General features: G+C 39.7%; 1 protein-coding gene across 1 annotated transcript; it reads right to left on the bottom strand.

Moving 5' to 3' along the window:
• Nucleotides 1–11,232: 11,232 nt before the first annotated feature.
• Nucleotides 11,233–17,191, bottom strand: LOC109464664 (3-hydroxybutyrate dehydrogenase type 2-like). The gene is made up of 9 exons (XM_019761700.1): nucleotides 17,048–17,191; nucleotides 16,213–16,294; nucleotides 15,511–15,607; nucleotides 14,983–15,091; nucleotides 14,315–14,375; nucleotides 13,857–13,970; nucleotides 13,341–13,399; nucleotides 12,531–12,623; nucleotides 11,233–11,531 (listed from the first exon to the last, which is right to left on the bottom strand). The coding sequence occupies exons 1-9, from the start codon at nucleotides 17,117–17,119 to the stop codon at nucleotides 11,475–11,477; spliced, it is 744 nt and encodes a 247-aa protein (XP_019617259.1). The 5' UTR covers nucleotides 17,120–17,191; the 3' UTR covers nucleotides 11,233–11,474.

Below are 17,191 nucleotides of genomic sequence, written 5' to 3'. Positions count from 1 at the left end.
TTGTGCATTTAATAGATTTAATAGATTTTCCAATCAGTCTACTTAATCTCATTGTCAATGTGCAGCCATTTTTACCTCCATGAAAAATGGAGGTTTTGTTTTTGTGCGTCTGTGTGTGTGTGTGTGTGTTTGTGTTTCCGCACATTTGTAGTCAGCATAACTTCAGAACGCCTTTATGGATTGTGATGATATTTGGTATGCTGGTAGGTCTTAGGAAGCCAAAGGTTAAGGGCAAATATGGCCCGTAGATTACTCACTTTGATGTGCAACATCGCCGTCAACGACAAGACGTGAAAGGAAGTCGTTCTCTTCTTTGCTCCCGATAGACGTCAGCTGTGCACCCATTCCTTTACACGTTGAGTCCGCATCATCCCAGCGAACATAGTTTGTCACGAACTTGTAGCAGTGGTTGTTGTAGTCCCGCCACCCATCCTGGCATGGTATGGCTGTAAGCAAACAGTACACGCAGTGAGCTATGTGTGTTTTTACACCAAAATGGGTATAGATGCTTGCAGTTGGAGTTTGCTGAATGTCTCTTACCAACTACATGTATCAGTGGTTGTTACGTTTCCTCCACTCGCTCTGGCAATATATCCTTCTGTAACGTCATTAATAAACAGTAAATTCAGTGAATTGATGCTAAGTATTTAACACCTAATAGGTAATTTATGCTTGCAGTTAGAGTTTGATGACTCTAGATCTGTATCCCACCAGCACTGTGGTATCGATGTGTTCTGAAACATTAATCATAGTGATTTAACACCAAATGATAAGAAAAGCTTGCAGTTACAAAGAAAAGGGTAGGGGTAAAATGTGTTTTCGCAGCCGGAAAATTCAGTACCCAAGACCATTTTGTCCAGTCCAACCAGCTGAGCAATGCTATTGGTAACCATTTGTTCCTACAGCGTCCAGTCGCTAGTATAATGTCTAGAAGTAAATGCCATACAACAAAATATTACATGTAGCTAATGTTGAACTACATATCTGAACTAGAGTTCAACGATCTCATACCTTCACCTCATAGATTATGCAAATTACACCCAGATTTGCATAATTGTCACATAATTATGTCAAGCGTCACTTAAGCTACTTACATACCAAAAATCATGACAATCCGTCAACCGGTTCTTGAGTTATCCTCTTTTGAATATTTTCAAAGAAAAACCCCTGCAGTTCCAGAGCAAGCCGCTAGGGGGCCAAACCTACGTTACTTCTTCCCCAGCACAAGAGATACCTATCATACAAATTTCGTGACCCTAGCACGTCTAGGTCATGAGATATCAAAACCGGAATTTCAGCTGCAGTACCACAACAAGCCACCAGGGGGCCCAAGATCTAATCATTTTGAGGTCTTATCAAGACCTACCCACCTACTAAGTAGGAAGACAATCCATTTAAGCCTTCTCGAGTTATCGTGTCCACAGACACATACACGAACGCCTCTGAAAACATAACCTTCTTGGCGAAGGTAATTACATGTACGTCATATATAGTCCCAAAATACTCGGCATTTATAGTGACAAATAATTTGAGACAGGTCTGAAGTCAACTGAAATGAAAGAAGATCATGTTTAAAAAAGAAGTACTGTTGCATTCGCATCTAAAACTGAGAAAGCTTACAGGAGATATCTCACCTTTGTGACAGTTTTGTCCAGCCCATCCTCTTGCGCAGGTACATTTGTGTCCGCCAGGTTGGTTCTCACAGGTTCCGTGTTGGCAATATATCCAGTGTCTACACTCATCGATGTCTGTGTGATAAACATAAATACAATATTATCATACACCCATATGACACTAACCATTATCAACAAAGAATTTGAAACAAAAAAAAAAGAATGAATGAATGAATGAATGATAAATAGAAAAAGGAACATTCATATAATTATAATGCAAATCGATCAATAATACATGGTTCCACCCCCAAATCGGACTGGACTGCTTTTTCTACCGATCGGACTGGACTGCTTTTTCCCCCAACCCATAGTACATGTAACGTTACCTATATACAGACAAAAAACTCGCCTTGGTGACACTTCCGTCCACTCCACCCCACTGTGCAGGTACATTTGTATCCGCCAGGTTGGTTCACACAGGTTCCATGTTGGCAATTTTCCCGGTTTCCACACTCATTGATGTCTGTGTGATATAGAAAAAACAACAAATTGAATACAATACATCATGCGTGCTAGATACGTCAAATATCAACAAAAACAAAAGAAGGGATGGCAGATATAAATAGGACTAGAAATGTAACATTTGCAAAGCAAATGCATAATGTATACCTTCGCATATGGTCTGCTCTGCTAATTCCTACTGAAACACATTCACATATATGGTGACACTGACAGGAGTCTAAATCCCTCCTACTATAAACTTGCAACATTATGTAACCCAACACCAGTTACCATGGTGAGAGACAGTCTGGCCATTCACCAGTTCAGAGGTCAGTGTTTGGAAAGGAAGAAGAAGAGTAGCAAAAACAATATGTTTTCCTTCGGTAAACATAACAATTCATGTAAGCAACATGGTAACTGTACCTACAGACAAAAACTCACCTTGCTGGCAGTTCTGTCCAGTCCATCCAGGGTAGCAGCTGCATGTGTATCCACCAGCTTTGTTATGACAGCTTCCATGTTGGCATGGGTTTCCGGTACATTCATTGATGTCTGTGGGATAAAGAAACAAATATAATGTTAAACGTAAATCAAGAACCACTAATTGAAAAGGGCAGAGCAAGAAAGAAAGAAAGAAGGAAAGAGAGCAAACAACAGGAAATAGATAGGAATGCTCTTTTAATGAAATGAGACAGAACTAACCCTGCTGACAGTTCTGTCCAGTCCATCCAGGAGAGCAGGTACATTTGTATCCGCCATCTTGGTTCACACAGGTTCCATGTTGGCATGGGTTTTTGGTACACTCATTGATGCCTATTTGATAGGTGTAAAACACTGTCCGTTAGTAATTTTAATTAAAAGCAGGGTTTTTCTTCTTCATCAGTCATCACTCAGCATTAGCAGCCAAAGAACGCTGGCAAAGTTTTGCACTGGGGAACGTTTGAACTTGGCAAGTTAGAGTTTAGCAAGTGTTTTTGCCAGTTAAGGTGCTGCTTGTTTGCAAAAGTACAATAAAGGTCTTCATTCATTCATTGATATCTCTTTGTTGGAATTTTGTCAAATTGTTTTCATTCAAACCATTACGGGTACTAACTGTAAGAAAAAAGTCAACTCACTTTGCTGACAGTTCTGTCCAGTCCATCCAGGTGAGCAGGTACACGTCTTGTATCCGCCATATGCATCTTGGTTCACACAGGTTCCATGTTGGCAAAAGTTCCATATTGCTGCTTGATGGGAAAAGTGCAATTGGTATTCCTCTGCTGGAAGTTTGTCAAATTGTTTTAATTCAAAGAATTAGGAAAGAAGTCAAAACTTACCACGCTGGCACAGATACCGTGTTGGCAATTTCTGGTGCACTCATTGATGTCTGTGTAACAACAGAAAGACTCTAGAATCAACCAAATGTGACCAGCTAATTGTCTGAGATGTTTTAGGTAAAACTGAAGCAACGTTGAACGAAATGTTAGGTTCCTAACACATTCGACGATTAAAAACAAGGTTTTGGGATATTGTAATTTACCAGTTTTTGCTGGGAGGACCATGCCTCTGGCTGGTATATATAAGACTTCTTCATTGAGGCTGGTATTTGTAGGCGTCCAGCTGTCGTCCTTTAAGTACATCGATATCGTCTGCAAAGCCGTTGGTAACAATTGTAGATCATTTTTATGCAGCGCTCCCATCTTGGGAGACAAATTTAGACACGCAAACACAACAAAAACATTTTAAAATTCTAAGCCTTCCTCAAGAGGACTAAAAACGTATATTTATCTATTACGCATATTTGAAAATATATGAAAGAATGTACAACTCCACCCTCAACAAGAAGGGGGAAGGTGATACGGATATCAATCAATAATTCGTATTATCATATATAGCCAGAAGGCTTCGACCAATCAGAAGGCTCCCTTTGCCATCGGTTATCAGGCCGTAACCTCAAAGGCGGTCCGTTATTAGAATAACCGACCAATTTTTGGACCGTACCATTATACAGGGAACAGCTAGGGCACTAATAGCAGTGTTAAAACTTGTAGTATTTATCTATTAAAAATGTATTTGAACGCATTTGAAAAGATATAAATGGAATTTTAATATATAATTGAAGAACACCAAACATAATTTTTGACACCCCAACTTAACTACTTAAAGTGATACTGTTCCAATGTCATGTGGTCACCGCATATGATTGTCAAGATGATCTGTTTTTCTGTCCATGCTATCTTGTTTCACGTTACATAGATTGTGAGAGGTTTTTTTCGGCATTGGAAGAATTTTTAAAAGGATTTTGTGTCAAATATCTGTCAGTTCAATATATGCTCCAACACCCCTATGTTCTGAACACGTAAGGAAATAAATAAATACATCAGGACATTAAAACGAACAGCAAAGTCTAAACATAAGCAAGAGATTTGGCATACCTTTGATGCAGCTACAATACGAGGCAACAGGGTAGCAGCCATGACAGCTAGAACAATCACCATCAGTCCGCACACCAGTACAGGGCAACAAAGAATGCTGTATTTTCCCTTCATCCACAGTTCCGTGGCTCTGTCTAGGTTTTCCGAAAATGATTTCATAAGGTTGATGGAACATATATATATAGGATATTGGGCTTTTGTTTTTGCACAACCATTTATGTTTCTCATGTTGAAACGTAAGCAGGTGAGAGACATTACTGGATATGTAAAAGGAAAATCCCAATATCCTAGACTCTATGTAGGATTTGCACGACAGTTGTACAAGGACGAGAACAAGAAATAGCCATGCCTTCAAGTACCAGAGTTATCAACAAAGGATTGAGGTGTACAAGAATTCATTCTTTTCTAGAATTATCGCAGAATGGAACTCGCTGTCACCAAGTACAGTAGGGGCATTGTCACTAGATATAGCTTGAAACAATGTCTAGAGTTAGATGTTCAAGGGTTACATGTAGGTGTAACAAGTCGATCGGTGCCTGCGAAGCAGGTGTGTTACGCCGAAAGGCGGTTATACCGGCTATACAGATACAGATACAGAAGTTTGGCATCTTCTGCTACATAACAAACATGTTAAGAGACTAATTTACTGTACTCACAAAATACTAAAATGTATGCTGTAAGAGATGAAATTTTCAATTTGATAGAATTACTCGTCTTTAGGCATTAAAAAATATTGTCCCGTGTCACAATACAAGGCCTTACAAAGTCATGGTCCTGACAATGCTGAAAGATCAAATTTTGTTGAATTCAGCTCTCGATGCATTTCACAAAGTGAGCAAATGCAAGAAACCTTAATTGCAGCGTTATCTCAGAATAGTCTCCATCAGACTTCTTTGCAGGCTGAATAAATAGTATACTATGAAACCGGCCTAAAAAGAATGTAACTGGCCAATTGGAACCTCTATATGTATGGCCTGCTTACCAGTAGTACTCCCCTGGCCAGTTACATTCTTTTTAGGCTCATTTCCACTTTTTATTCAATCTGCAAAAGGGTTTGGTGGAGATTAACTTCAGAAGGTTTCTGATTGAAATTTCCAAAGCTAGTGCCCGGCTTGAGCAACTCATGGATGTCTTGAAGAAGATTGACAAGAAACAAAGCAGATGAATTTTAGTTTATAAGGCTCTCTTTTTTTGTTCGCTTGCTTAGGTGAGCGCAGATCAGCCAGAATAGATTATTTTGCACATTTATTTAGTTACTTATTTTGTTAGCAATCATTAGTTCATGTCATTGCGTGTACGCACGCCTTTCCAAGACATTTTTAGCCATTTTTTTGTACAAAAAGATGGGATAAATAACTGCTGTACTGCGTCTGCGCAGAACCCTGAATTTTCGCGGTTTTCGCGGATTTTTGGTCAATGTTGCATCAAAATTTTGTCTGTTGCAGACGATTTTTTTTCTAACATAACATTTGAAAACTACTGTCGGAATGGCAACCTTGTATCTACGTGAATATGACCTTAAGTGAGACGTTCTGCCGAAGTGCTATGCACAATACATTATGGGTTTCGCGCAGGTGCAGTACGACGTTCTGCCAACGACGTGCAGGTTTCAAGGTTTTCTAGAAGGTTCCCAGAACTATAGTATGCATTTTAAAGTCGTTTGTTCAACTCGGAAACGTTTCAAAATGCTTCAATCATTCAACCGGCCGGGCACGTCTTGGACTTTCATGTTTCAGAACATCAAAACTGTTTCCAATCCTCTAGTCGCCTTTCAAGTGCAGTTCTCAGTGTGTGGGTGCAGACAATTCACTACAGTGAGCCAATGAGGATAACACTAAAACTTCGAATCCTACGAGGCTAAATGCAGTTCCTGTTTCATCGAGCCCAGACAAATGTAGTTCTCTTTGTTGTTGAGACGTGAAACAGGAACAGAATTGTACAAAATGTATGTATGTATTAAATCTACCCTGTATTTCTTTTCCACAATTTTTTACATCGAGTTTCAGAAAAAAAAGATATATCTCTGCGTCCATTACTTTATCTGTATGGCCTCTTCTGACAACATACATTTCAGTAGGTATCATCAATTTTTTACAGAGTGATTTTCATGATTTTCAGGTGGTGGATAGTTCTTAGATCTAGTGAAAATGTAAGATTTTGGCCACATAGCAGCTAATCATATGAAACTACAGTTGCTTCATACAAGTCTAGTATAATAGTGGAGTTGGGTTTCTAATACCTTTAGTTGACAAGGATTTAAACACGTTACACGCACAGAATGAAGTGAAACAAAGAATGAGAGACATTTTTGTTCATGATTTCTCAGAAATTCAGAAATTAACTCTCTTGGCGTAAAAGAGAGTCAAGGAAATAAGCTACGAACTTACAGGAACTTTAAGAAACTTTAGCCATAGACGTGCAATGACTAAACTAAGAATTAGCGACCACCCAAAGGAAAAATTGAAACAGATAGATACACCTGAACTCCTCTTAATGACAGATTATGTACATTTTGTGATATGAATAGTATAGAAAACGAAGTCCACTCTATTGTAGAGTGTCCGCTGTATAGCGATTTACGATCTACCTTAGTTTGTTTATGAAATGCAAAATATATAAAAGAACAAAAATATATTATACATCTAACAAAGGATTACATGTTCTTACAAATAATGTCTTTAGTTAACTATGATGTATTAGAAAAACTCTGTAAATTCGTATACAAATGTCTAAAGAAGAGGGAAGAAACATGTACAGCTTAGTAATGCATTTAACCCAACTGGGGCATGAATGAGCAACAAGCTTCATTGTCATTTTCATTATAATATGCGTCTGCACGTACGTATACCTCTAACTTTGTGCCAAAAACCAGATGTGCCTCGCTCTCCATCTTTATTAGTACCCATCTTGACTGCAGTGATTTCAGTGAGAATGCTGACAAGTTACTGAACTCGTGCCGAAGGAGTCGAAGCAGATATCGCACAGAAAATCGTGCACTTATATTCAAATGAAGTCCATGTGGTGATCGTGCCGTATATATATGGAGGATATCATACATAGGCGTACGCTTAACAGACCAATATTAATCTTGAACATAAGCCTTGGCCTCAGCTGGCCTTAGCTGGGGAAGTTTCCAAGGACCCTTTCCACTTTTCTCACTTCCCACTTTGAATACAAGGCAACTGGATCTGATTAATGTATATGAATGATATCTACTTCAGATAGCACTGGTCTCGTACGTGATTTCTTTCAACACGGATATACCTTTGTTGTTGTTCCCTTCGTCTGAAGGATATGAAATCTGTTTGCTTTAGTGTGGGAGACTGGATTTAGCGGCATAACTCTGGAAGATATAGTTCGATGTTCATAATTTTTGGCAGGCAGGTTACGTACCGTTGGGGATGACAAAATCAAGTGCATAAACCAGGGCTTCGAATAAAAGACCTGTATGTTGTTTCACTGTGTTCTTTTATTCAGTTGTGTCCTTACATTTGTACATGTACGAGTATTTCCTTAGTGTATTCCAAATAAAGGCATCTTGTTTTTTTTCGGCCCTTCATGTTTTTATTGCGCTTTCACATTAAATTTAAGGTCTCCAGACTTTGTTCTTACATCTGCACCTTTTCACCATCACCATGGAGGTAAAAAAAATCACACGCCATCACAGAGAAGCAAGAAGTTGAATTTGGTGAATGTTAGCTTGATCATGTGTATATGATATGTGTATGTGTATATGTATGTTTATATCATACCCGGGCCGCGATAACGTTCGATAACGTTTCCCTGGCTTTCATAAAACGATTCGAACGCGTTTCGCCCTAACCGCGTGTGCCCCTTTCGAAAATTCGAATACAGAATCCGGACGTTGGAATTGATGTTGTTGCAGTTTAGGGTTCAGTGGCACCAACTTTTGGCTCATCTTGCATTGAAAGGCGTGTTTTCTTGGGTGGGTATGACATAAATAAAATACAACACGGTGTATTCCGCATCGCCCTCGGTCCCGGCCCTCCCGCGAGTCGGATCGCCCTCCGGCCTGCGGCCGTCGGGCGATCCGACCCGCGGTCGGGCCGATACCTCGGGCGATACGGAATACCCCGTGTTGTATTCTATATGTATAATACAAGCTTAGTACATGTATATCCTTTGTTGCGACCTGTACTTAACCTAGTGGAGATGTATGTACAATGAAGTTCATTCATTCATTCAAAAAAACAATGGATAAATCATATTAATGTAAACCTGTTACAGATGTTGTCATCACTGAATATTTCTAGTCCATGTTTTTTTAATCTTTATTGACTGGATATCTTGCTGAAGGTAAGAGTGGTAAACTGGAAGTGTTATCCAAGACAAAGGTAAGACCCAGAGAGTCTGTGTAAAAGACTTTATTTTCATTGTTGTATGGATAGAGATAGAAATGTATTTCTTTTGATAGACTGTCAATAGAACCCCCTGTAATGTTGAAGACTCATATTTCACAAATATCCTAGCAGTGTTAAATCATTACATTTGTCAAACCAACCAAGAGACTAATAATAGTGATTTTCATCAGAAATAATTATATGAAATATAATTTTGGTCCCACTAGCATTTGCATGCTTCATATCTATGTAATATTAAAAATCTTTCATATTAAACATGCCTCATTATTATAAAGTTACATTCTTGTTCATATAACATTATTTTTCCTGTTCATCAGTGTTGAAAATAGTATTTCAAAACTCACTTTGTTATACAGTACTACAGTTTGAATATAAAACAGAGATTTTGATTGTATCTCTATCATTGCACCACTTCAAGCACAATTGTGACAAGATGAGCCCTCTGTACAACATTTGTAGCCACCTAGTGGACTGCAAAGTGTACTCCTCTGGCCAGCTAACTTCCTTAAGAAATTATTCAGATTTGACCTAATCTAGTACTGTAATTCCTGATTTTTTTTTGCAAAAGTACTTTAATTTATACGTCGATGAAGGTTAGACATCCAGGTAATACGATATGCCAAAAAACAGTTACTCAAGCAACTGGATATGATTTTGAAAACGTCAGACGTTTCAGCTAGTATCCACTAGCTTTCGTCAGTGACTGAGAGACCAGAGGGGAAAGCAGGTTTATATACACAACCTGTTGATTGATATGCAAATAAAGTGAAGACAAATTTTTGGAAGTCGAAAAAGGAACAAAAGTCAGACAAGTCAAGACAAGATGATGCAAATTAGTCTGAAAGCTCCTGTTATACAGGACAGGAGCTTAAGTGTTGTCTGATACACTTGCAGATAGAACCAACCTATCCGTCGACCAAGTTTGTGAGCTACTAGAACTCTGCTTAGGATGCACATACTTTACCTACAAAGGACAGTTCTACCAACAAATGCACGGCTGTGCTATGGGATCACCAGTCTCACCTATTGTTGTAAACCTGTACATGGAGAAGTTTGAAAACAAAGCCCTCAGCACTTTCAATGACACTCCCCCGGCCAACTGGTTTCGATATGTAGATGACACTTGGTGCAGATTGAAAAAGAGGGTAGCTGCTGACTTCTTTGACCACATCAACCAGATAGATGACAACATCAAGTTCACACAGGAGCCAAGCCATGACAACATGCTCCCTTTCCTAGACACCAAAACTATCGTAGAGGAAGATGGTAACCTTCGTTTCGAAGTGTACAGGAAACCAACCCACACTGATCAGTACCTGGCCTTTGATTCCCACCACCCTTTGGAACACAAACTAGCAGTGATCAAAACTCTCTTCCATCGTGCAGACAACATTGTCACTTCAGACCAAGCCAAAACGGACGAACATAGACACCTCCGAGGTGCCCTGGCTAAGTGTGGCTACCAAAACTGGACTTTACAACAAAGCGCTCAAACCTTCAGATCAGTCTAAGAAAACCCAGAAGTGCAAACCTTTGACCAACAAAAACAAGGCCAACATCACTATTCCGTATGTCCAAGGAGTATCTGAGAAACTCCGACGGATCTTCCAAAACTTCAACATAGCCACTAACTTCAAACCTCACTCAACCCTCAGACAAAGACTGGTACACCCTAAGGACCGACCTCACAAGGGTACCAAGGCGAATGTTATTTACAGACTCAAATGTGAGGAGCCCAATTGTAACAACACCTACATCGGAGAAACAAGTCGACCGCTTAAAGTAAGGTACAAAGAACATTGCCGACCTAGTGCCAACGGCTACTCCTCAGCTATTTTCCACCACCTAAAACACAACCAGGGTCACTCTTTCAAACTCGAGTCCACGGATGTCTTAGACCGCGAAACACGCTGGTGGGAACGGGGTGTGAAAGAGGCAATACATGAAAGAATGTACAACCCACCCTCAACAGGGAAGGGGGGCTACGGGTCGATCTTTCCGGCACTTGGGATTTGGCACTCCCAACCCTGAGGACAGACAACACTTAAGCTCCTGTCCTGTATAACAGGAGCTTTCAGACTAATTTGCATCATCTTGTCTTGACTTGTCTGACTTTTGTTCCTTTTTCGACTTCCAAAAATTTGTCTTCACTTTATTTGCATATCAATCAACAGGTTGTGTATATAAACCTGCTTTCCCCTCTGGTCTCTCAGTCACTGACGAAAGCTAGTGGATACTAGCTGAAACGTCTGACGTTTTCAAAATCATATCCAGTTGCTTGAGTAACTGTTTTTTGGCATACTTTAATTTATGTTCATGGTTTTTGGGGTCAATTTTGTACCACAAACTTGTCATTACCATTAACATTTAATTTGCCGACTCTTTTTTCTGCACCTGTCACCATGTGACGGTGAACATATAGTTCCCTGAACACGTCCATTTACTGTGAACATTAAGTGAATTACAGTATTTTCCAGCAAATCATTGAAGTTTTGTAGAGAACACAACATCAGGGCCATCCATGAATAACAAGTAGTTCAGGTACATCTGGGTTTGGTTATTAATTAGGCAAGGCCCCAGCCTCCGTCAATTACAAGGTCCTGGCCTGTGGTGTATCCAGACTGAAAAATAAGACAGAAAAGACTGTCACAGTAGTATATTTTTGGTAAGATGAACAATTCTAGTCTAACCTTTCTGTCATGAATTGCAAAGGGTTAAATGAGATTCACATAATTGTATGGTGTATTTGAAGCACTATACAAAAGGAAACTTAAAGGAAAGTTATCTTGATCCAGTTATAGCTCACTGAAGGACTGTAACTCTTCTACTGGCAGTGACAAAGAAGACAGGCGCTATGCACAGCATTAAAGGTTCAATGTACTGGAGAAATCCCCCTAGCTCTTGTCAACAAGCACAATAAATGGTAGACTTAGATTATAAAGTTTCTACACAAGGCCTAAGGACTGCGACAGTAGCATGCATGTGGAGTGAGCAACAACAGCCTGGATTCAAACTATGAACTTGTTGATTTAGAGGTAGGGTCACTAACCACTGGACTACGCAGGCTACGCTATGGAAGTTATTAGTATTAGACCCCTTTCACATTCAAAAAATGGATCTGGATTGACTGTGGATCTGGATCAGAAATTCATCAATCCGGATGGACCTGTGTCCACTCGCCATTCCACTTGAGTGTAACGTTAGTAACTTGGGGGAAAACATGTTACTGCGTGTTTTCTATTCTTGATTGGCAATGTATATATCCATGGCATCACACAAGGTCCTTGTATAATGTATACTGCATATTGGACCCGATCAGTTGTAGTATTTTTGGTACATCACGTCACACCAGAAAAGCCAAGTCAAAAGCCAAGACACTTTGCGTTCACACTCGCGGTTATGTCTGATCCGGATCCTCTGCAAGTGTCTTGAGCTACCTCCTCAAGGTGGATTACTTTTGGATTCGGATCCAAGAAAATCAATCCAGATTGGAGCGTTCACACTGCAAAAAACGATCTGCTCATTGACGAATTTTGATCTGGACCGGATCAACGCTCTGGATCCATTTTTTGAATGTGAACGGGGTCTAAGAAACGGTTGACACCAAACTAATGTCTCACCTCATCCGATGCCAGGTACACGGCCAGGGCTGCGATCTCCTCAGGTTTCCCCACACGACCCATCTTCTGTCGAGCAATGAAGTCCGCACGAGCCTGGAACAACATGTGCACAACATGCACAGTGTTAGAACTACCCATCTGCAGTCTGCATTTTGCAGAGACATTTTCAATATTGCAGAAGAAAAATTAAGCAACTTGCAATTTTGCAGACTGAAAAAAATCAGGCTAGGGGCTCAATGATGTAGCCTGATTTTTTTTCAGGTGTTTACTACTGACTCTATGATATTCAAGTAAGTTTGCATGTACATGTATTTTTCAAATTGCATGTAAAATGCAATTTTGCATATGCCATGGGTTTAGATCTGGACTTATAATTCTGTATTTGCAGAAAGTACATGTATTTCTGAATTGCAGAACAAAATTGTCACATTTTGCAATATTGGAGAATACTGAAAAAAGGATTTCTATCACAGATGCAGTTGTGCTCTTTTAAAGTTCTACCCTTACATCAGTGTCAATAGCATCCAGAATAGTACAAGGTAAAACTTGGCAAAAACTTTGATTGAACCATGAAATATATGCACATGTAATCACTATGAATCATAACTGTATACTAAACTGAAATCGAAGAATTGCTGTCTTTACAAGGGAGAAAATACATGTAGCTCCCAACAGTTTTTTCTCACCATATTTATTGTTAAAAAATGAGACAGGATGTACAATAATAATAATATAATTATTATCTATTGTAAAGTTTACTGTTCTTCTTCAAATATATACTGGGTTGTTCTGGAATAAAAAAAAATTCACCTTGACAGGATCAGGGAAGGCGTTGATTCTCTCCTGCAGGGAGGGTGTTTCTACTGTAGCTGTTGTATATACAGTGTGAACATACAGCAGTTAGAAACACGTACTTCACACATTCACACTATGTCATGCCCCAACTCCATAGGCTACCTAGGTCAATATGTATGTAGCGCTTTAGAAAAGAGAGAAGGAATTGTGACAACAGAAATGTTTAGTGTTCATCATGTCAATACGTCATTTACATTATATTTATGTAGTTTAGTTTCCAGGAATAGACTAGTATGATTGTAAAGATCACATTGTCATCCTTGCCATACACTGTAATGTGTACAACTGTGGAGCAATAAAGATCATTCATTCATTCATTCACGTCATAAAATGTTTACAATTGTTTCTGTGCCATTGCAGCCCAAATATATATTGTTGGCTGATTTGTCTGCCTTTTCCAATACAACAGTTACTATTCTTCTAAGAAATATTCTTGCATGAAATCAGTCTGATTAAGATGAGTATTTGTACCTGGACAGATACAGTTACAGCGAATCCCCTTAGAGACAAAGTCTGCAGCAATGGCCTTGGTGAGTCCACTGACTCCTCCCTTACTGACAGAGTACACAAACCTCATGGGAACACCTGCAATAAACAGTCATGTCATAATATAACACAACCTACTGGTAAATGTGTAGATTGTATCACTATGATAGTGACCACATTGACTAACTTATTAATATAAGCACATTGAATGATATCACAAAACTACAGAGCATCTGAACATTCTGCTACTAAAGTCTGATGCTTACGGTACCTTACAATGAATGTAACTTTGATTCAGAAAAACCTCTGTGTTTCATATAGAAATAGAATCACTTGACACAAACTTTAAGACACTGTTTGCCAGTTTTAAACAGTCAGCTGAAGATAAGGTAAGCTCTTAAACTTCTGTACCAAAACTACCAAATTTATACTACAATACCCACCTTTAACATTTGAGGCACTAGAAGACATGTTGACGATAGACCCGGAACCTTGTGCCACCATCTACAATGAAAAGTCATTGAAAATCTCATACAGATAATAATGCAGATTATATAAAGTAATAGAGAACTCTCAAACTCACTGTTTTCAATTTATTTAAGGTGAATTTAGTGACCTTTAGTGTAATTTCCTGCATGATACACTCAGGAAGAACTTGCTCTACAAGTGTGGAATGGTATAACAGCCTGACACAGGAAGTACATGCTCTTCAGGTGTACTAACCTTTGGGAGGACAGCTTGACACAGGAAGTAGTTGCTCTTCTGGAGAACTAACCTTTGGGAGGACAGCTCGACACAGGAAGTACATGCTCTTCAGGTGTACTAACCTTTGGGAGGACAGCTCGACACAGGAAGTACATGCTCTTCAGGTGTACTAACCTTTGGGAGGACAGCTTGACACAGGAAGTAGTTGCTCTTCAGGTGCACTAACCTTTGGGAGGACAGCTTGACACAGGAAGTACTTCAGGTGTACCTTTGGGAGGACAGCTCGACACAGGAAGTACTTCAGGTGTACTGACCTTTGGGAGGACAGCTCGACACAGGAAGTACTTCAGGTGTACTGACCTTTGGGAGGACAGCTCGACACAGGAAGTACTTCAGGTGTACTGACCTTTGGGAGGACAGCTCGACACAGGAAGTACATGCTCTTCAGGTTGATATTCATGGTCTGGTCCCAGTCAGCCTCCTCACAGTCCAGGATGGTGCCATTGTGAACTATTCTAGAAGAAGTGCAAGGCTCGTAACTTCATTAAAACATGATGCACATGGAATGACTGATAACCCTTGTCCTGCTGGTATTTTTTTACGCAATATTTTCAAATAATTTGAAGTCTTAATTAGGTCACAGACTCTGGACTTTTTTTGCACTGCGGTGGCATATTTATTTCCGCATTTGTTGCATTTCACTGTGGTGTGAATTGCGTTGCACGAGAAACACTCCCAAATCATACATATACAGATGGGACTGTATGTGCAACCCATACATGGGCCCCGCAGGACAAGGGATAAGATTTGTATCACTAATATATATACTGCTACTAGTGCTAGTAGCAGAACATGTAAGACTCTATAAAAAGGCAATAGACATTATAGGACATTTCTGAACAAAGGCCTGAGATGGACAGACATGAAATTGTACCCTGCACAGTTGAATAGGATGTCCACACGGTCTAACTGGTCCACCAGTGCAGTCACCTGGTCCTTGTCTGCCACATTCAGCGTCTTGGCCTCAATTCCTGGGTAAAGAAACAGGATGTCTAATGTAATTGTGTATTTAACATGATTTCAGAACTATGTAAAGCTGGTGTGTTATGCCGAAAGGCGGTTATACCGGCTATACATGTACAGATACAGATACAGATGTAGAAACCTCCATAATATGGATTCTGGAATTTGGCGAAAAAGGGAATAATTAGGCAGAAGAGTCCGACTGCTGGATGTTTAACATCTCCTCCTCCAAAGTGGCCAATCAACCGCTTTGGTAGCCAAACTCCCTTGGAAAATTCTTATCCATTAGCCAGTGTGGTCAGTCTGGTAGAGACTTATAATCACGTAGGAACTTTCCCACTCTAAAACATATTTGAAGCACTAAATACTACATACATTTTGTATGTTATGCTAAAAACCTTTGAGATGAATATTCTTGTCCTTTACTTTATTATGACATAATTAACCCTCTTTAGTGATTTCTGTTGACATTATGTGAGAATGTCATTCATTCATTCATTCATTCATGTCACTCACTCACTCACTCACTCACTCACTCACTCACTCACTCACTCACTCACTCACTCACTCACTCATGCATTTAATTTTGTCACTCTGGTAAAAATTCTCTTACCTGGCACATCTTTGACCTCCTGCTCCAGTTTACTGATGTTGACATCCGTAGCAATCACTCTGGCTCCCTCCTTGGCAAATGCCTGCAGAAAGAAAGAAAGAACAATTTGGCATTATGCCATTGAGTACATTGCAACTGCATATATTTACAGTAAGGCAACATTGGGAAGGGGACTTTGGACTGATCATGACTTACGTTATTAAGAAAGCCAGATGTGATTAGTCAGAAACTTTGAGTTTTAATCTTTCCAAGTTACTTGGTGTCTCTAAGACCTATTCTGACCAATACTTAGTTATGGAATACTAGTACTTGACTACACTGCTTTATGGAAATCTTTTGACAATGTTCTAACGTTAGCGAAAATAAAAATTATGTTATATAAAACTATTACAAGCAGCTGTATGAACTGCCATTCCTTGTAAAATTACAACATGGGGTATTATGAAGCATGACTTGTGAAATACTACCTTAGAAGTACTTTACACTGACAAAACCTAACACATTCATACATGGCCCCTGGCCTTTGCCCTTTACCTGGTCCCCCTAGGGGGGCGTGGCAACCTTAGGTTATTGGGTCAACATGCCCTGAGGCGTTGCCAAAAATAACAGTCCCAGAACGTACTAGTTAGTATACAATGGAAAAGAAAACCCTAATAAATAACTAGTAACGTTACTATTGGTCCCAACGGCCACCATCTCTGGATAGACCGGTTGGGGCCAGGACAGAGTTCCGGGAAGTGATAATACTCACGGCCGCTGAACGTTGAACTGCAGGGGCTTGAAGAGGATAACGTACAATGTAAGTCCGAGAAACTTTCGCGTCAGGAAAACTTACCAGAACCGTTTCAAGTCCTATCCCTTGTGCAGACGCCGTACACAGCGCTACTTTCCCGTCCAGACGTCCCATGTTCCACAGTAGAAGTTTCACTCAGCTGTAAACAGATAGACTTCAACCTTTGTCCATATGATCAAGCAGGTC

Source organism: Branchiostoma belcheri, unplaced genomic scaffold, assembly GCF_001625305.1.
Source record: "Branchiostoma belcheri isolate BF01 breed outbred unplaced genomic scaffold, Haploidv18h27 scaffold14, whole genome shotgun sequence".
NCBI classification, from domain to species: domain Eukaryota; kingdom Metazoa; phylum Chordata; class Leptocardii; order Amphioxiformes; family Branchiostomatidae; genus Branchiostoma; species Branchiostoma belcheri.
The sequence above is the reverse complement of the archived record's forward strand: the minus strand, read 5'-3'. Positions and strand labels throughout refer to the sequence as shown.

Excerpts from the sequence above, each read along its gene's own strand:
- LOC109464664 (XM_019761700.1), bottom strand. The coding sequence starts at position 17,119 with ATGGGACGTCTGGACGGGAAAGTAGCGCTGTGTACGGCGTCTGCACAA. Across the intron at positions 15,608-16,212 it reads GGAGGTCAAAGATGTGCCAG|GAATTGAGGCCAAGACGCTG; the intron begins GTAAGAGAATTT and ends TTCTTTACCCAG. Across the intron at positions 13,400-13,856 it reads CTGTAACTGTATCTGTCCAG|CTACAGTAGAAACACCCTCC; the intron begins GTACAAATACTC and ends TATATACAACAG.